The sequence below is a fragment of the Aquila chrysaetos genome, chromosome 1, assembly GCF_900496995.4.
Source record: "Aquila chrysaetos chrysaetos chromosome 1, bAquChr1.4, whole genome shotgun sequence".
NCBI lineage: Eukaryota > Metazoa > Chordata > Aves > Accipitriformes > Accipitridae > Aquila > Aquila chrysaetos.
In genome coordinates, this window is record NC_044004.1 from 42,764,512 (window position 1) to 42,785,786 (window position 21,275).

A 21,275-nucleotide genomic window follows, 5' to 3' on the forward strand; every position below is an offset into this window, starting at 1 on the left:
TAAATTTGAAATTCTTCAGGCCATGAAAGTTACTAACAAAATTTGATTTTCAGCATAACAGCACTCACATACCATCTAAAGTGAACAATCCTTCCTCACCTACACCACAAACTAGGAAGGAACTCCATTTCTATTTCAATTCACTCCATCGAATTATGGAGCCTTTCAGCAGATGCAAACACTGGACAAAGTCACCCAAACTAAAGAGGAAAAAAGGTATCTTGTTATGGTGCCTCCTCTTTCTTCTAGAGCCATTTTGCTCTTATACCTCAGCTTTGCCTTGAGGTTTTGGAAGGTGCCAGTTAAAAAGTGCTTTAAGGACCAAGTACCTTAAAGCCTGGTGATTTACTGATTTAAAGCCTAGAAATACTCCAGTGCTCATCCCTTCCAGCATTTTCACTTTCCTGCCTTCAAGCTAACTATGAAGACGTACATGCTGCAAAGCATGCCGGGTTTCGCATGTCCTTGCACTGGTTTTTCAGACTACTTTATACCTAGACCCCTCTCTTCCATTTTGCACTCAGGAGCAAGGACCATGGCAGCCCTGGGGTGCTAAAGTCCAAAGCCGTGACTACAAAATGACTCTGTGTCCCTGGACCTTTCTAAGTAGCAGCAGCTACAGTCACGTGTGTTGCACAAACAACAGCATGTTGCACCCAGAGAGCAGGGGACACAGTTGATCCTGCTTTTGCTGGCACCGATCCCGCTGGTCTGTGAAAAAAACGTACTTTCAGATGTCCCACTTCAAATTTTGATGTTAGTCCTGCTTCCTTTTATCAGCAGAAGCTTTAGTGAAAGCATGATACAGTGGATTAGAGCATAACTCGGTTGAAAAACGAAAACATTTTTCTGTGCTTTAACCAAAGCAAGTTCCTTCAGCCCGCGGGGCTCCAGCAGAGCAGGCCCCAACGAGCAGTGGGGTCCGAGACTGGCCGTGCTGCTGCTGCTGCTTCACGAACCTTGGAGCACAAGGAAAACGATACCCCCCGTTGCTCCGTTATCGCCGCCCTGGTGAGGTCTGCGAGACAACGCCAGGTTTAGCCCTCCTGCTCCATGCTGCTGCCTCTTTTTGGCGATTTATAAACTAATAACTTTATTACAAAACTGACGTATTGACCGAACGCGCCAGGCCCGCTAATCCGTCCTTCCGGGCGAAAGGAAAACGGCGCGAGGTTTCCCATCCCCCCCCGGTTTCCCCCACCGCCAACCTCCGCTTGAGGCGGCAGGCCCGCGCTGCCCCCCGGCGCCGCCCAGCCCGCTGCCCTGCCCGCGGCCCGGCCACCTCCCCTCTCCCCGCACCGATCGAGCGCCAGCCCTCGTTTTCAGGACGTTACACCGAAGGAACCGATGGGGGAGCCGTGCGTTCCACGACTTTTACACAGGATCGGCGTCCAAACCCGCTCAGCGGAACGCAACCGCCCTGCCTTCACGGCCGCGCTGCCTGCGGCTACCGCACCAGCTGCCGCCCCCCCGCCCCGCAGCCAGCTACGCCGGCCAGGCCCGGGGCCTCGGCGGCCCCGAAGCGCTGAGGGAGCCGCCCCGGGGGACGCTCACCGCCCCGCCCGGCGCCCAGGGGCCGCCCCAGCGCCCGTCGGCGCGGGCACCGAGCGGGCGGGCCCGCACATGCCCAGCAGCGCGGGCAGCCGCCGCTGCCCTCTCCGGCCGCCGCCGCTGCCGGCTCCGCGCCGTCCTGCCGGTAGGTGCGCGCGCGCGCGGCCCGGCCAACGGCCGCCACCGTCCCCTCCGCCGTGAGGGGCCGCGGCCCTCGGCCGGGCGGGCACCCGCTGCGATGCGGAGGAAGGCGGTCGGGTCGGGTCGGATCGCTCGGGGCGGCCTTGGGGGCTCCGTCCCCCCCCCCCCGGCGTGTCCCTTCCGGGAAGGGGGGGGGGCAGCGGCGGGGCGTCTCGGGAGTCGCCTCGGCGAGCGGGGGGGGGGGGGGGGGGTGGTGGTGTGTGTGAAGCGCTGCCTCAGGTACTCCCAAAAACACAGCCGGAGCCAGGCTTTGTACATAGGCAACAGCGCTACGGCAGGGCCTCGGTGTGCTTCTGCTGGGAGAGACGCGCTGGAGGGCGAGGAAAGTTATTTTTAGAAAGCATGAGGTTGGTGGCTTTTGAAAGCAGCCTTGCTCGACAGATCATTTTTAATAGCTGCCAGCACATGCATGTCGCTGTGGTTGCTAGAGGATTATTTTCTGTGAATTCAGTAGAAGCACACTCGGAAGTGGTAGTCAAAATGACAGGGTCTCCGTGCCCTTCATTTCATTCCTGTGCTTTCCTTCCTTTTGAAGGAGATAGCTTTCCTGTGAGGGCAGGCCTTGAGGCCTCCCACGGGATTGCAGTTCATTATCCACTGAATCTCTATCAGCACCAAGGAAAAAAGGGGCAAAACTCTCATCTGAAGCATTTTGAAAGACATTCTTAGTTATCCTTCCTAAAAAAAAAAAAAAAAAAAAAACAACAAACAAAAGAAAACAAAACCACAAACAAAAAACCACCACACATCTAACTTGACAAGTGTTGTGACTCATAATGATGGCTTGCAATCATTAAAGCACTTTAAATGCAATACTTAATACAGCTAAATAAAGCTGGATTCTCATTAAAAAAGAGCTGATGGTTGTTTAAGGTATGTCAGATCTCCAAATTTGTAATCTGCCTTTAAAGCTCCACAGCTGGCAGTAAAGGGAGGGGGAAAGGGCTTTTTCCTGTTCACTGGCACACCAACAAATTCTCCAGACCAAAGCTGTACTGCTATTTGTGTTTACCAGAACAGCAGCATCTGGCCTAGTCTTGCTGTGCCAGTTTCATTGGGAGGCTGTGACAGAACCTGTGAGTATGAAGCAGAAACCTTTTCCTTTAGTTCAAAAAGGAAAATAAATGCCAGCACTGATTTTAACATGAATAACTTGACATTTAATTTATGGTAGAGCACATCTATGGAGATGACAAATTGGAAGCATCTATTGTGGGAGATGCACATACCAAAAGCACTGGGGTTCCTATTCACTTTTCTAGTTTCATGTTCAATTAATTGCTCTTTCCCTACAGATATGAATTACTCTCGGTTCATCACCACTGTGAGTGCAGCAAGAAAAGCGTCTCCAATAAGACTTCTGAGTGAGTATATGCTCGTTCTCTGGAAGGGTATCATTCTAAGTTCTGGACTTTGTTGGGGTATCATGGCTAAAGACTTGAAAGGTCTTGAAAGAAAACTGCTGTAGGCTGAGAAGCAAGGCCAGTTAACTGCTTTGACTTTTGTCAAGTTGAGATGCCAAGCAGGTATAAAGAAGAATGAAGTGAATAGCCATTTCAGAAACCCATCCAGACAGAAGAAATAGTATTGTCACTTCAACAGGTGTCTGAAAAGTCTCTGCTACTGCTTCTGAAGCAGGGCTTTTGGCACAGTTTGCTACTGAATTTATGCTGGTTGTCCAGGAACAAGCTACTGCTAATGACTTGAAATTCAGTTCCAGCACAATGTTTCTTTTCACCTAGCTCTCCTGTATCCTGTTAATGTCCTTAAATTCCTCACCACCCCCACCCCCTCAGTGTTGCTACACTTTCCTTTTCTATATTACACTATCTTTAGGCTACCATGTTACAGTCTTCTGTGTGACAGATAGAAAAGGTTAACTGCCTACTTGTTTACTCAATTGAAACCTACAGGGACCTGACAGAATGAGAGCATGAGACATACATCACTAGTTAAGCCTTCAGGGGTCAATTTCATCTCTTGGTAACAGGTTAGCATTTGCTTTTCAGCTTAAAATGCTTCATGCAGGTACAGCTAAGTCAACTAATTCACTCTAGTCAATCTCTATACTTTTTCAAGTGATACACTGATATGCATCATAACACAAATAATTAAGTAGCACAGCTTGTGCAGAAAGACACACTAAGGCTGCAGTTTTGATGACAAAGTAAATATCTCTTTACCAAACCAAAAGTCACAGACATGACCCATGTTGCTGAACTGATAAGAATTAACTCCCCATACTCAAGTTTGCTAATAAATAGTGGAGAATAAACTCGATAACCGGGGGCTTTATGCCAGATCTGGTGTCATCTGTCCTCTCATATCTGATATAAAACTGTCAAGCCAGCATAAGTGCCATATTGTAAGCTCTTAGATTTAATGCAATCAAGTGCCCTTGCTGGATTAAGGTCCAGTCTGCACTGTATAGATTGGATCTGAATGATTGTGAAACTGTGATTTTAAAGCACAAGTTGTTAACATTTTCTTCATACTGAATTATTTACACAGTGCCTCTGCCACCAAAGCTGGGCTGCCAGAACCATTCCCATTCTCTTATGGAAAAGCTATAATCATATATGTAACTACTAGTGTAGCTGCAGTACTGCCACATCAGCTAAAGTGAGACTGAACAAAAACCAAAGCAAATCATTCCAAGTCAGTCTAAACAGAAGATCATTAAAGTGAAGCTTAAAAGACATCAGTCACACAAAAAGTTTTTATAATAGTAGAACAGTCCAGATAAGATAAATCCAGCTATTTATAATTTATTTTAACAAAGATGATTTTTTGGTTTGGTCTGTCCCACCCTTGTTCCCTCCCCGCCCCCCCCCCCAACATCTATTTAATCCAAGTAGAAGGGTGAGTTTAAAAAGAATTATCATACTTTTGAATTCATGACAGTTAAAAAAATAAAGTGAAAAATGGGACAAACTTCTCTGGACCATTATTATATCCTGACTGAAGAATATGATCAGTGTTACAATAACTGAATTGTAACCAAGGTTTTTTCCTTTTACTCTAGCTGAACTGATGCAGAAGTCTCCTCCATCTCTCATCTCTCTGGCTGGAGGGGCACCAAACCCTAACGTTTTCCCATTTAAGAGGGCTACTGTTGCCATTGGACATGGAACTGCTGTCGAGATTGGGGAAGATCTGATGAAGAGAGCTCTCCAGTACTCAGCCTCAGCAGGGTATGTCACAGCTGCTTGCACTTCAAGATACCAGAATCAAAGGATCATAAAATCCTTTATTATTGCATTAATTCACCTGTGCTTTTAAAAACCTGTTTGTAAAACCTGTTTTACAAAAACCAGGTTTAAATTCTTTCAATTTGCCTCACTATTTACATTTCAGTTTAAGTGGAAAGTTTTGAGCAGATGAGTAATTAAAAAAAAAAACCTAATACTAGTAATTCTCAAGCCAGAGCATTTCCTGGCTATTAGTATTTGAGAATCCAGACTCCCAAATCACTAGGAAGAATCATTTTGTGTTTTGCAGTAAGATACTCATTAAAAGATACTGCATTGCAATACATAGTTTCCACATTCTGGAGTATTTGTTTTGCTTTCATTTGGTACTATATATTAAAGTCAATATGTACTACTAGTGGTAGTTGGAGGTATTTATAGTATTGTCATCTTTAGTACAAAAATTGCATATCATTAAGTTACTTCAGCACTCATGTGAACTCCCCAGCAGACAGCACTGAGTCAGGCTCGTGACAGGTATGCAAAAATATTTAGGTACCTAGAGGCGCACAGGCCATTAATCAGTGAAGTTAAGACTTTTCTTAATATTTAAATGAACCCAGCCATTTGTGAACATCCTACAAGATCTTAAGACATTTTTTTAAAAATCTGTTTCAGAAATCCTTATTATCTGCAGCCTGTTACTAGCAGTACTGCAAGCTTTGTCACATTGCCACATTTGAGTATGGAAAGATCACTCCTAGGAGTGGATATTGTTCAGCCTCCACCCCTATTCCATCCTTGGCAAATCATTACCACCCAGATTTCAGCATGATAATTTGGTGTATGGACCACAGATGCCCATCTCTTCTGCCTTTCCATAAGAAACATTTATCTCATTTTCATCATTTGATAAAGCAGTCATAAAATCAGCATCTAAGTGTATCTGTGACAGTTGAAATCCTACTCAGGACTGTGTGCTAGATTTGGCAGTGATTTAGAGGAACAGCCTAGCTTCAGCCTTTATAAGATGTTAGATACACCTTATTTTATTCATATTTCAGGATTCCAGAGCTGTTGTCTTGGCTAAAGGATTTCCAGCGGAATCTACATAATCCCCCCACAGCCAATTATAGTCCTGAGCAAGGACAAATGGAAGTGTGTGTCACAACCGGCAGCCAGGAAGGCTTGTGTAAAGTAAGACCAAAAGCTTCATATGTTAAAAGCATTTCTTTCAGAGAGATGTTTATTCCATAAATTCAGTTATACTCAGCATTAAGTGCTAGTGTATAACTATATGCAGGGTACATCTCACGGTATTATCAATACAAGATAACAGAACTGAAATGAAACTGGTGTGGCAGTCTGATCTGTTAGGACTGCATGAATGTTCAAATAAACCAAAGAGCCTGTCAGAAAATACTCTATAAGGTAACATTTCATGTTACAGAAGTAGTGTAGTAATAAGTACATAGATGCATTATTTGCTTTACCATAACTCAATTCTAATTATGTTAGGCTTCCTTAAATAATTACCCTTTCCAGTCCACTCTCACTGCTTAGTTGATCCTTTCTGTAACTGAAGCACTGTTTCTATTGTACAAGAGCACTGTCTTTCCATTTCAAATTGATATTCTCTAGCTGATTGCCTAGCTTCATTTGGCTCTCAAACAGATTTTTCATCTGTGCATTGCTTTTCTCAGACAGCATAATTAAGTGGTTAGGGAATTACTAATATCTAATCAAGATTTTTAATTCCACTGTCAGAAGTATGAAGCATGTGCACAAGAATGGCACAATCTTTCTAAAATAGACTCTTTTCTTTTACAGGTGTTTGAAATGCTCATTAATCCTGGTGACAACATCCTTCTGGATGCACCTACATACTCTGGGACACTAGCAGCTGTAAGTATTCTTTAGCTACAAAATATTGTGAAGGCTGTATTTGAAGTAAACAGCAATTTAGTAGCTGATCTGCAGGCTTATATACACTGTATTTACTGTAAAAACCTATCTAAGAATCAAGTTTAGTGTTTAGTCCAGTTCATAAATATGAAATCATAGAAGCTTTTCTACTAAAAGTTCTATAAAAGCTATTCCCAGGACAGAAGTTCCTCTTCCAAATCCTAGTTCATTCAAGGGCTAACGTCACATTTGGAATTGGAAAGAAAGCCATCACAACCTAGTCAGGTTGAAGCAAATTTATAACAAGTGGGTATTTTAACATGTCAGCACATTCACCTGAAGTATTTTATGGTCTGATTACACTGTAGCTATAAATACTATAAAATTGGAATAGGCCTGAAACATTCATGTACGAGTATGAAGACGTGAGTTAGTAAGAACTACACAAAAATAGCAAAGTTTACTTCTGAAAAATAGCTTAATCACTATGTAAATAAATGTCAGCTCAAAACGCATAAGAACTGTTAAGAAGGGTTAAAATAGGTAATACATCACAATTTCAGTCTAGTCTCCCCTTGCGTCAAAAGGAATTTTGTTACTGTTTGCTGTGCTAAGTTTGAATATATCTTGTCTAATCAAATATACTTTTAGGAATATATTTGACATTGCAGCAACTTGCATTTTTACTTAAAAATGCAGAGCACTACATGGTACAAATTGGAATTCCTCAGAGGGGAGACAGCATGCTTTTTTGTTGGTATTTTACCTATATTTTTTCATACTGCTGTCAACATGTCATTGCAGTAGCACCATTTCATTCCCCTTTGTATTGCTGAATATATCTATTGAGAACAGATTCTTTGCCCTTTGTCAGTGAAGAGTAGCTTATAGTTCTGGCACTTCCACTGAAGTAGAATGTAAATTGTCAGGAGGAAATGAAAGTGCCATGAACTTACTATCTGTGGTGAGAGCATAAGAAATCCTCAGAGAACACAGTTCAAATTCACAAAACCCCCTTCTGCTTGCAAAACTATGTGATTTCCTAGAGAAGAGCAGCAATTGGACATGTGAGATACCCATTTCTTCTCAGCTGGCTTAATGGGGCAAATAAAGTGTAATGTGTTAAGTTTGACAAGCTTCACAGCAAATTCAGGCAAACTTTCTTTTGAATAATGAGCAAATGGAGTTTGAGATAGCTATAAAGTCAGAAAGACTTTGTGTCAATGAAATTTTACAATGCCAGTGACAAAAGGAAGACCTTTGAATTATGGGATTATGACAGTTTTGTTCCTCCTATCAACAGCTGAGACCTTTGGGTTGTAACATAATTAATGTTCCTAGTGACCAACATGGCATTATTCCAAAAGCTCTAAAAGAAATTCTTTCTACCTGGAGCTCAGAAGATGTAAAAAATCATAGCCACCACCTCCCCAAATTCCTGTACACTATCCCGAATGGCTGCAACCCAACTGGAAACTCTTTGACCACAGAGCGCAAGAAGGAGATTTACCAGGTACGTAGCTGGTGAATCTTGTAGGTGGAAATGGATAAATGTCAGTCTTGTTTCAGTTGAGGATACCCCATGTGTGGTATTTGGGCCCATTATTGGTCCAGTAGACATTCCTCCTAGAACTTGTTTCTAGCAGAACCTCTTTCATGACAACTCTTCAGAGGTGGACTATGCATTAGATAAATTGTTTTTGCAATAGTAGCCTATTGCTGGCTGATATCTTTGCCATGGGCTTCAAACTAGACTTAGTGCAAGTTTTCTGCACAGTTTGAACACTACATGGAACAGACCTTCAGTTATATACATGTGTCCTTGTACTGCAGCTACCATGTTTACTCTTATAATTGCTTAATGTCTAAATAGGGCATTTGAAAGCTTCTCTTGACAGGGCCTTGTATATAGCAAATGAGCAATCCATAAGATCATAACATGGTCCTGGTAATAGGCCCAAGGTATAGGAAGAACTGAATTTACAGTGTCTTTACATTTTAACAAATCTTTACTTTTTATTCATTTCTTTAGCTTGCAAGAAAATATGATTTCCTCATAATAGAAGATGATCCTTACTACTTTCTTCAGTTTGAAAAGGTAATTTGTCTTCCATACTCCTTAGTAACACCTTCTTTTCTGGTCCAGGAGAGAACTAAGGTTTGAGCCATGGATCTTCCTGCATGCTCCTTCTTCATGTCCTGCCAAGGTAGCTGTAGGTCTCACAGTCTATACTACTTTCAGTTGTTGTCCCCTTTGTGGCATTTTATTGCATCAGTCCTGTCCTGAATCAGTAGTTCAAATGCCTCAAGCCTTATACAGGAGAGAATTTCCTTCAGTAGTCAAAAAATGGCAAAGGCTTTGCCTCCAGAGCAAAACAAGTATGCCACTGAAGCAGCACATGAAAATAGCAACTTCGATGTTTCTTTCAGCCCAGGCTCTTCATTCAGTGGAAGACTGCCTACTCCCAATCTACTATATCCCAATTTTTACCCCTTTGCCTTTTAGACAACCTGAGGGAGTTCTCCCAGATATACCACAGGAAGTAGTATTGGATAGGCAGCTTCCCTCCTTCATATAAATTTTCCCCAAATGGGTAACAATCAAGTGTTGACCCATCTTCACACATGGATCTACAGTTGCACAGTCTGCAAAAGTACCTAACTTCAGGAATAAAAGCTGGTCTTATAAAGCAATAGAACATTGGTAGAAGCTAAAGTTCAATATTTTCTACTTTGAAACATGTTTTTATGGGAGGAAGCAATAAAACTGCTTCACTTATTGAATAGCATTGTGTAGCTTTGTTAGAGAGTGTAAGGGGAGAAGGTGTAAAAGCAGAATTCTTGATAACGAAAAAGTGCACTGAACTCATCATCAAAATTTGGTTATATCTTCCGATTTCCTTTTTTTAAGATAAAGCCAAAAGTTACAGGTCCCCATCTTAGAAATTACAGTTTCTGTTTACTCCATTAAAAAAATCATAGCAGAGAAATCATTATTTCTCTCTCCTACTTATGGCATCATACCACAACTTGAACTGAACACTTGTATGGTGAACAGTGGGCTAAGCATCAAAAAATAACAAGGCTGATTTCTTGATGACTTTCATAGAACATTGTGATCACATCTCAGACAGCTAGCCTGAACAATCACTTGTCAGCAAGTTACTGCATTTTTTCCTTGGAATGCACATCTGTAAAATATTTACTATCAAAATATTTCTTTAGGAAATTAATTATGTCTTCATAGTAAAGAAAATAATTCCATCGTAATCCTTACTAGCACCTTGAATGTTATTTTTTATTTTTCTTCCAAGCCATGGGCTCCAACTTTCCTCTCAATGGATGTGGATGGCCGAGTTATCAGGACTGACTCTTTCTCTAAAATTCTCTCATCTGGGTAAGGCCAGCTTCAGACTGCTCAGCATTGCCTGTTCAGTTATGGCACAAGACTAATACTTCATACAAAATGATCAGACATGTCATAGTGTTTTTTCATCTAATACCTATCCATTTCTGGAATGTACTTTTGGATCCACAGCTTTTCTCAGTCCGCTCACTTCTCATGTCATCTCTTGGCAGTCATTTAACTCCAGATTCCGTTTCTCTTCTGATACTGATAGTTAAGCCACTCTCCCCAGGCAGCCCATTCTTGCAGACACCATCTAGGCAGACAGGTGCTGGATTCCAGCTCTGTTCCTGGAACTCCTAGGAACTTTTCTCTTTTTTTCCATTTCTCCTTCTATGTCTTACCATTCCTGCAGACTCCCTGGACTTTAATACAGAAGAGGAATGATGGCATCATTCTCCAAAAACTATTCATAGGGTTATACTTATCTCTCGTCTTCTAGCCCTACAGTTCTTTCAGGTTGTTTCCACCTGCCTGAAAAGCTAAACTGGCTGTTTTCCATTTCACACAAGTCAACATACTTGATTTTTAACTTGCTTTTGTTTATTATCCTAATAGATATATGAAAGTAATGTGAATTCTGCACTGGCAGCTAGTGGATTATAACCCCATTCCTGAGAAAGTGAGGAGACGATGCTAAGTTTGATTGCACTTTCAGAAGTGACACAGCAAAAAGGCATGATGCAATTTCATCTTTGTCAAAGATGCATATGAGCTTACTGGTTCTATTTTTCTTCAAAGAAAAACTTCAGCCAATCTATAAAGATGGGTTATAAGAATTGAAGCATGAATAAGAATCTAGTTTATCAGTCTAAATTCCATTTATTCTGCTATACTGAAAGGGAGTGAAAGAGTAAAGCTGTTTGCCACTTCCCATCTGTTTTTCATAAAGCCTGAGCATTCATGATTTTTCATTATGTGAAAACCTATCTTTTTCTTCCCTTTGATTTATGTAATCTTTATGGTTGCAGAGGAAGGCTTACAAATGTGGGATATGTCCTGAAGTCTCAGAACTAAGCTGCTACTCTAAGCATTAAAAACCCTTAAATGTTTTTATGAGCCGAGTATCAAAGTCATGAAATAAATTGCATAAGCCTGGGGCTTAGGGCAGTATTAAGATATAAATAAACTTAAATGCATAGAAGATCCTTACAATGTCAATGAAATGGTTACACGTTTTCCCAGTTATAAGTTAAACTACAACTTACACAAAGTATTAGCACATTGCATTTCTGTAGTAACTTTTTTCTTTTTTTTTTTTTCTTAGGTTAAGAATAGGTTTTCTGACAGGTCCCAAGCCTCTTATTGACAGAGTTATTCTACACATTCAGGTTTCAACAATGCACACCAGCACTTTCACACAGGCAAGTACCAAACCGCCAACTGAATTGTATTTAGAAAAGATAACATATTCCAAGTCATAAGAAACCACAAACGAACAGCTTTGCACTTTTGCAGTTGCTCTGCACTTTTGTAGTTTTGTTTATAATAAGCACATACACAGTCAATTCTGCCAAAGGAGAGACCACCATAGAAATTACAACCAGAGCTAGAGGATGTCTTAGTACATGGAAAGCACAGCTAATATGCCCTTAACCCTCAGATTTCACAAATCAAGATTTAAAATACTTTATATCTCTTGCCAGTAGATTCACTTGAAAAACCTCAATGTAAAGCATACATTGGAAGAAGCACTTAGGTTTTTTCTGTTTCTCATTCTACTTTGCAATTAGAACAATACTGGCAGCCCACAAAGACATTACAAAGCAGGCTGCCAACTACAGCCCCTTTATGGTTAGTAATAAGGAAAGAAGACATTGAGCACATCTAAATATGGCTTCCATCTTCCAGCTCCATTAATTTGTCATAGAGGCAGTATTAAAGCAGAGAGGCTGATATGGGCAGGAAGGTAAAGCAATATACATTGCCTTCCTCTGTCTCCCTGATTACTATATTTAGCTCTGCATCCATTTTTCCCTCCCCCGACCCCAACTTCCAAACATGGCCATGATCCTTGGAGACATCAGTAACATGGACTACAATGGCCTGTTGCTGTTGCCACCTCTGTTTATAAAGGGCTCCAAGAGACCCCACATGCAATTTCTTGCCTGTGTGGAATTTTGGATAATGCATCAGGCTATATATCTTTTGATGTCTGCGGAAGAGTGCTGTTTAAAATATGGTATTGATGATGTGTTTTATTTCTTTAGATTATGATATCACAGCTGCTTCAGCAATGGGGAGAAAAGGGTTTCTTGGAGCATATAGACAGGTAGGGTCATGTCATATGCCAAATCCCATCATCTGTCATTCTGCTTCTTGTTACCTACATAAAACATTCTTTGCAGTAACCGGGTCAGAGGAGGTGCACCAGTATTAGGCCAAATGGGTAAGCCAGGTCACCAAGACTAACAGTATTCACACAAGAGTCCTGAAGGAGCTCAGTGTGAAGTTACAGACATGCCGGTCAGGGCATGTAACCTACCACTACAGACCAACAATCTGCCAGTTCACTGGCACAGTCATTACGCAGCTCCCATCTGAAGGGAATTCAGGAAGATCCTGGGACCTCCATGTCAGTGAATAAAGTTTTCAACCCTGTGAAAGTGGTAGGGTCTCTAGCAAAGGCTAAGATCACTGAGCACATAATCTATTGAGAAGGAGTCAGCATAGCTTCTGTAAAGGGAGTTCTTGTCTCACTAACTCAGTGGGGATTCACCCTCTAACATCCTTAATCTAATGATTGTGGATGCTGATAGAAAGACCTACAGAGAGCAGTGAGATTCACCTACGCTCACTAAACATTGCCATTATCACCATTCTTAGAGACAGAGCACTGGACTAAGGTCTAACTCAGCAAGGCATTTCTTACATACTGACTGACACACATTTGTTTTTCATTTATTATGCTGGAGGAGCATAGTTTCTCTGAGTATCCATGCTTCATTTCAGATGCAATTAGAACCCCAAGCTTCCTACCTCAGGGGAGTGTGCCACACTCTGCAGAGGCATGTAACAGGAGTGTGGGCAAAGCATGGAGAAGGTTCTTATATTCACTGTAACAGCCACTTCTGTCCCCTGAGGACCTGTCTGTTGTCCATACTGTAAACACCAGCATTAAAAAAAAAAAAAAAACAAAGCAGACGCACCAGCCTTAGCTTTGCCTTCTTTTAAGAATTAGGAGCATAAAGATAGGTTTTGCAGGGAAACTTGGACCACACTTTAGCTCAACTTTCAGCAGTTCAAAAAATATACTCTAAATGCATCTCTTCACTTACCTTCTTCTTGTAGGCTAAAAGGCATCCTTGCTCAAGCCAGAAAGCTGTTCTTCCTCTCAAACTAATGCAAATAGTGCTGCAGTAGGGTAACTGCAATGCTTTATAACCTTCTAGACTCAGTTGTCAGGTGACTTACTGATGAGGCCCAACAGCTGACTGCAGTCTGTTCCAGGTGATATCATTTGGACAAGGCTGACTTGTTAGATCATGCTTTTGAGTAGGAGCTAGCCTGTTGTTTGGAGCAGCTACGTTTTTGTGGAAGTCTTGTCTTACTTATAATTTCATTCCAACATGAAAGTAAAATGATAACAGAAAGGCAAAAAACTTGTAACAGAATTTGTGATATGGTAAAAACTGCATAACTGAGATTTACCATTTCATGCAGAATGTAGCAATTGGTATAGGCTGAGTCCCAAAACTATATAAGCCTTTGGTAGTGTCGCTGTTTTTCTATCGGGTGTAATAAAATACATCCAGAAATCAAAGCTATTGGGTCAGAGACTATAAAAAAAAATCTAAATGTAAAATCATGCAAAGTACTAAGTATGTTTTCGCTGCAGAAAAGGGAACACGTTTACATCTGATTTATGAACTCTTTATCAGGCATTTCTCTTGTGCCTCCCATTGCACAGCTGTCTCATTTTATGTCAACAAAAGCCGCTGCACAAGACTTGTCCATGTTGAAACTTGGGTTAGGGTAATTTTCCCTAGTAAGAGATTGAATCATTTGGTAGTTTTACTTAAAGTGTGAAGGTGATAGGGGATAGAAAAGGGGAAGCTGTCGAATAGTCATGACAGGTTCATCCTATGATTTGCTTTTTACCTTGTGAAATACTATTTCCATGTGTGCATATTACACAAATTCAACCCAAATGCACAAATACTGAGGCTGTGCTTTTGCATACGTATAAGTCCTTAATTTTCTTCAGTATGCCTGTTTTGTGCAGTAAATATTGCTAACAGGACTTGTATCCACTGATATAATAGACAGAATGGATATAATATGTAAAGAGTTTCCTTGACATATGTAAAGCTTAAGAAGCAGCCACACAGGCACTTCCTCTGTCTGGTTGATCAGTGCTTTGTTGCAGACACACTGAAGCATTCAAGACTTCTCTGATACATACACAAAATTTTATACACACAGTATACTGTATTGTGCCCATTTAGGATATGCTTATGTTTCCATTAAATGTGCACTTAGGTTGTTGAAGTAGAAAAGCTTTGTTTCTGCCTTTGGAAACAAATGGACTCTGAAGTGCTATGGGATCATGACTTTGAATTGGTAATTTACTTTCAGAGTGGTGGAGTTCTACAGGACCCAACGGGATGCAATGCTCATTGCTGCTGACAAGTGGTTGAAAGGTCAGTGAGTACAACACAGCTAATTACTTAAATTTTTTTCTAGCTATTTATCATCTTTGTGTTCAAGAAAAATCACTGAAGTTCATCTCTTGACTGAAGTGACAGATAAACACTATAAACAAATTAATGACATTAAGTATTAAGCTTGGGACAAATTATCTAGTGCTGCTTTTTTCATACTTTTCTGGTGGGACAAGGAGATGGTGATGAGAAAAAAGCTCACCACATTACCTTATAAAGCAGTTTTATAAAGAGCATATATTTCACTCCACTATGTCCTTAGATTTTTTATGTTTAAAATCTCTGTCTTTAAAATCTCTGTCTGAAATAGCCAGATTCAGTTGCCTTAATTTAAAAGAAGATATAAACAATTGATAAAGCAGTACTGATAATCATTTCTTTGTCTGAAATCAATTTCAAATGTTCCCTTTTGTGGTTAGTCACAGAGCATAGAAAGAATTTGATCAACGATAATGCAATTACAGTTAGTGACTCACTCCTTTTAGTTAGTCTAAGTGGAATCAGCAGTAACTGCTTAAGAACTGCCCACCTACCTTAGAGGATACTTCCATGGGACATGGGTACTTGGGCACCACACAATCATTAATGTACTTATTCTTGCTAATTCCAGGTTTTTAGATATGAAGTATTTCTTTTTCTACATAGCTCTGAACAACCTTGGGTTGTTGACCTAGGTAGGTCCTCTTTGTCTCAATTCCCCAAGTATCAAACCAGTGTAATAGCAGTGGGCTACCTTAAAGTGTATTGTGAGAATATACTTATGTAAAAGACTACAGGGTCTTCATGTTTTCTAGTAATAGGAGCCGTAATATTATGGAAGACAGACCTTTATTTTGTCGCTATGTAATGGTTAAATACACCAAGGAAGAGCTGGAGAAGATGTCAAGTCAAATAAATAGTTTCTTCAAAAATATGTCCAAAACCAGATAAAGAATTCTAGGTAAACAAAAGGTATACAGTAAGTTTGCAAGTGTAATTTAAGACATAAATCCTCTCTAAGCCTTCCCATCTGCCTCATAACTCCTAGGCTCTCCTTTTCTTTGGGAAAGAATCCGTAATCATTGTAACTTAAAGGAAACCGTTTTGCACTTTGCTACACTTTAAATCGTATTGATAGTCAATGTGATGTTAAGAGAAATTGCATCAGAAAAATTATTTTAGGTTGTTTACTTGATCTGAAAGTAATCAACAAGTATAGTTTGTTAAAGTTTGGGATTTCTGTAATTCAGAGCAATCACATTCACAAAAAAGCATTGAGGATACTAGCACAAGTGCAGTAAGCCCACACAGATTTGGTTAGGAGTACTTTAAATTTGGGAAGTGGCATCCTGGCTCTGTGGCCTACATTCCCTTTGAGTTCATTGGAGCAACAAATCTACACCATCACTAAATCTATGATGTATTGGTTAAAGGTAAAGCAGAAGTTTCTTTCTTGATTCCTTTCTTTTTTCTCTCTCCAGACCTGGCAGAATGGTACCCTCCTGCTGCTGGCATGTTCTTATGGATCAAAATTAAGGGTGTTTCCGATACACAGCAGCTGATCATGGAAAAAGCTTTGCAGAAAGAAGTATGACCTATGGTTTAACAGCTTATGATGTTAAAATGAAATGAGGGAAGGATAAAATAAATTTACCGTATCTATCCGCACATATGAACACACATTAAAAAGCAGGTGAACTTGCTGTGCATCATCATTGAGTCTGCAAGTCGGGCACTGTTGCACAGTGACTCATTAATAAAATATTTTCATGTCTGTACTCAGTTGTTGATATTAATCAGCTTGCTTAAATTTAAACCATTATAATGTATAGTACAATGTCATGTATACAACATATATATATATATGTATCCATATGAATGATGGCTGTCCACTATAGCTTTTTAATAACAGAAATTAAGTGTGGTTTTATTTCTACAATTTATAAGAGCCAGCACTGTGTACTGAGTAAACTACATCCCACCTCACTGGTGCTTCTAAACATTGTGATGATAAGCCAGACCTGGTAACCCACCAGCCTAAGTGACCAAAACCTGAGCGCCCCTTATTTTGTTATGAAAAGTCTGATTCCAGGTTGCATATTTTTGGCTTCTCATTTTGAAGAGAAGAAATATATTACACCATGTTCTGATACTAGTGTTTCAGCAGTGAGCCTTCTCAAATGTAATTTAACATCATGTAGAAGTGGTGATAACTGGGTGCTAATCAATTTTTCTTAGGTGTTACTGGTTCCTGGAGGAGCATTCAATATCGATAGTTCAGAGCCTAGTTCTTATGTCAGAGCCTCCTTCTCTCTGTCTTCTCCAGGCCAGATGGATCTGGTAAGTGAGATTTTTTTTTTCTACATTCTTATCAAGATAATAATGCTCCCTTATTTTTACTTACTTCAGTGATTAAGCAGTACTTTTGAAGCAGTATTAGCTGTTTATTAGGCAAGGTACTCATATCCAAATGACCTGAAAGGTACCAAATTTTTAGGACTACTTAAAATTTTTCTGTGTATCTCATACATGTAGAGTCTCACACTTAATCCTCCCAGACATCATTCATAAAGGCTTTACTGAAGTCAGAGGAAGTTTTGATATTTGTTTTAGTATTAGCAGGCATCACATATCTTTTGTTTTTCAGACTTTCCATTCCTGAGATTGAATTACCTGTTTTCTTCTGTGTGTGTGTGTGTGTGTGTGTGTGTGTGTGTGTGTGTGTTGTCCATCCCTTATAAGAAAGAATAGTGGTTTTCTTTCATGCAATTGACATATATGTTGTATTTAATTTCTCAGGAACTAATCTTCTATGTATTTTAGGAACATTTTGGATGCTATTTGGCTGTATCTGTAAAATCAGTGGGAAGAAAGATAAGAGACATTTATTTGTGCAGATTTAATACTTGTTTGATTCAGGTCCTTGAAACAGTTCGGTATTTGTAGTTGTACTTTCATTCAGTTGTGAAGGTGTGTAAGAGATAAGTGCTTCTATTGCTTTTCTATTTCTTCTTCTGTATTTCTTCTATTTCTTCCTTCTCCTTTGTAAAAGTAATTCATAACCATACTATTGACAGTCAAACTGTATCTTTTATATGCTTCCCCACTCAACTGTTCTTCCTTTTCTTTCACCCTTGGAGCCTCTAGGCTCTTATATTAAGTTAAAAGAGATATTATTCCAGAAGATCACTAGTCGTATTAAAAGTACAACTGTTTAGTTGCATCTGAACTCCGAATAACCTTTGAAAATCAATATATATATTTTTCTGTTTCAGAAAACTCTGCCTTGTATTTTCTGTCAGAGGAGTGGAAGCTTTGTCCAGTCAAAGCCCATACATGTTGTTATAAAAGGAAAACAGAGAATATCAGCAGAATTTTGCAGTATAAAATACTGAGTTTGTATATGGTTAGGGTAGTTTTAGTAGCCTTACAGGTTTGGTATGCTGCCTATTTAAGTAATGCTGGAATATAAACGTGAACCATGTTTGTGTCATTTCAGGCCTTCAAGAGACTGGCTGACCTTATAAAAGAAGCTTTGTGAAAAAGCTAAATAGAGCTCTTGCAGCAATCAAAGTCATCTCCAGAAAATATTTGTTAACATTTGGATTTCATCAGAACACTTTAAAAGCAAGCACAATACAGTGGATGTTTCCTTAGATCGTTTCAGCTAAAAAAGCAAAAAATGAAAGAGTGAAAAATGATTTGCTTAATTTTTTTGACAGGACATTGCATTGCTAAATTTATTCCATTTCAGAAACATTTAAAATACTCAAAACCAAAATGTTCTGTTTCCTGTCAAATCCATGGTTTTATTAGATTTGAATTGATTTTTGTTCTGGCTTTTGTTTTCCATTTGGGTTGGGAAACAGGGAAATCTGTTACTTGGGAAGTTGCACCTGAGGTGGTCTTAGCCACTGTTACTTAATCCCAACTGATACATTCCTCCAACACCTTATGTTGGAATTGGTTTTGTGTGTTGCTTTCCTTCTTGTCCTGCTGTATGGCATCTGGTTTTGAAGATGTGAAGACCAGTATTTAATTCTACTACAGTTTTGTCAGATAAAACTGATGTAAGGATGCTAAAAAATTGAAACTGATCCGGCAAAATTAGGCTGTGATTACAAATGAAACTATTTGGCCTAAGGTCCCTTGCAATTTGCATGGGTTTTGCAGCTCATTCTCTAATTTGTAAAAGGTTTTTTGATTGCTGGCTTCCACTTCAGTCTGTGAATAATTACTCTGTACCTGTGTTAGAACATCTCTGGTTTGCAAAGGCATGTGAATGTGCTAATAGGGCTGCCCTCTGCCCTTAGTTAATCAGTCAGACATGTTTTGGAACGGAGAGCATAAGTAACTGAACAGGGGACATCGTGGAATGGACAATACCCTGACACTGCCAGATGTACAAAGCAAGCAAAATGAAAAAATAAAGAAATGTTTTGATCTCTAATCCCTTGGTCATTATCATCCAAACATTTGATACTTGGCAACATATACAAAACCTTCAGAAAGTTTTAACTGTACAGATTCTCCAAGGCTTCCCATTTTGCTTAGTAACTTAAGTTTTATTTACTGTTTGGATGAAAGTGCTGTGGTTTTCCACCAATAGCAGATGGTTGTTTCTTTATGTGCAAGTGTTCAGAAATTCAAAGTAAAAATACGTGTTCAAGGATCCAGCCAATCCTTCAGCAGCTGAGGTAACCCAACCAAGTAAGGGTCAGGCACAGCCTTGCTTTATTGGAAGTTTCACTAGAGTCCTGGTTTTAGTACTAACAATAATTTTCAACCCCTCTTTTCCCTTTAGTCATAAGTAGCATGTGTCATAACAAACTAGCACAGACGTGTGCCTTTCCCAGCATCTCTCCTATCATCAGGATCATTCCAGTGCCTTCAGCCCAGCATCACTTTTTATCTCAAGCCTGTTAATTTAGTCACACATCCAAGCCATCTCTGCACTTTGCAGCTTCTTGAGCAGCATATCTAAAGTCAATCCAGATATCAAACCCTCTTCCCAGATTACTGCGACTTTTAGTCCAGTTGCAGACTAATTTTCTCCAATTTGATATCGGCACATGACGCCTTTCCTCTCAGACCCATTCAAAGTACTTGGTATGGTCCCAACTTGTCTGTCGCTCCTGCCCTCCTTCTGCAAACATGGCGCTGGGTCTGTTGACCCACCACACCTCATCTGCAACCCAACCCCCATCTCCAGGTTCCCCTCTGATCCTCCCCGTCAGCAGCAGGAGCGGGGCTGCCGCTGGTGGGCAGGCGGGCAAGCTGGGGCAGTGGATGAGGTCAGCCCCGCCACGGCGTCGGGCTGGGCTTGGGCAGCCAGGACGCACACAGTGACATAGCGCGGGGAGAGCCTGCAGTCCCAAAGCTGCTCTCGGGGCGCCAGCGCTGGCTTTGAAGACAAACGTGTCCCTTTTTACACTGATGGTGCTAATGGGGGGTCCAGACTAGCAGTGCCTTCTGTGCAGTGCTGCCTAACGGCAGGTTTTCACGTTTCAAGTCCGTTTGTTAACCACGTGTAGAAATTTTGAAAGCTCTGACTTTGCTATCAGTAAGCCAATTTTTATCTTGGGTTCCATTTAGAAAATCATTTTATACAACAGAACGAACTGATGTGTGTTTAATTAAAACAGAGGAATAAATTTAAACGTTATTTAGGACTGGTGTTAGTTCTCAGGCAAATGCTATTGTCATTGTCAGATACTTTTGTCATATTGTCATTCAGCCAGACCTGAATTAGAAAAATGTAATCAAAATATCATTATTAAGCAAGCTTTATATTGTTGATGTGTTGAATAATACACCTCTTAATTTTCAGAGATCTGAATGTTAATTTAGTTGAATGTAAGCAAAATGCAATTCAATTTGCTACACATTAGATGCTTTTGCTATCAGCTAATTTGAGAGAGTTTGGTTTTTTTCCCTGACTGTGGTGAAGCATCTAAAATTAAATTAACATCCTGAGCAATGCAGATTGAACAATGGCAGTGAAATCTTATATGCACATAGTGTTTCCCTGAACCTCTTAAAGCACAGTTTCTGGTCTCCCAGGAGAGAGCATTCGCTGTGATTAAGTGTTGCTGGAGGAAGCCACTTAGAGACAAAAGGAAAAGGGTGGGCAACAGGTTCACATAGAAAGAAATTATGTGGCAAATGAAAGTTTTCGTTTTCTCTTTGTTTCGTCCATCCAAGAGCAAATAATGTCTCTCATTCACAGCTGGGTTTAAGCCATCTGATGTAAGTGACGCACTCTACCACTGGGGAAGAGAGGATACAGAGGAAGGAGAGAGCTCGGTGTGGGAAGTGCATCCTCTGATGCTACCTAGGTATGGGCAGTTGTGAAAGAGCTTACAGCAGTGCTGTAGA

At 40.3% G+C, this 21,275-nt stretch overlaps 1 protein-coding gene across 1 annotated transcript; it reads left to right on the forward strand.

The window, feature by feature from the left end:
- Nucleotides 1-1,223: 1,223 nt before the first annotated feature.
- Nucleotides 1,224-19,347, forward strand: AADAT (aminoadipate aminotransferase). Its single transcript, XM_030019864.2, has 14 exons — nt 1,224-1,696; nt 3,048-3,116; nt 4,778-4,946; nt 6,008-6,140; nt 6,774-6,848; nt 8,152-8,361; nt 8,881-8,946; nt 10,163-10,245; nt 11,522-11,618; nt 12,465-12,526; nt 14,833-14,897; nt 16,379-16,485; nt 17,136-17,237; nt 18,397-19,347. The coding sequence occupies exons 1-14, from the start codon at nt 1,348-1,350 to the stop codon at nt 18,436-18,438; spliced, it is 1,629 nt and encodes a 542-aa protein (XP_029875724.1). The 5' UTR covers nt 1,224-1,347; the 3' UTR covers nt 18,439-19,347.
- The last annotated feature ends 1,928 nt before the right edge of the window (nt 19,348-21,275 follow it).

Excerpts from the sequence above, each read along its gene's own strand:
- AADAT (XM_030019864.2), top strand. The coding sequence starts at position 1,348 with ATGGGGGAGCCGTGCGTTCCACGACTTTTACACAGGATCGGCGTCCAA. Across the intron at positions 6,141-6,773 it reads GCCAGGAAGGCTTGTGTAAA|GTGTTTGAAATGCTCATTAA; the intron begins GTAAGACCAAAA and ends TTTCTTTTACAG. Across the intron at positions 8,362-8,880 it reads GCAAGAAGGAGATTTACCAG|CTTGCAAGAAAATATGATTT; the intron begins GTACGTAGCTGG and ends TCATTTCTTTAG.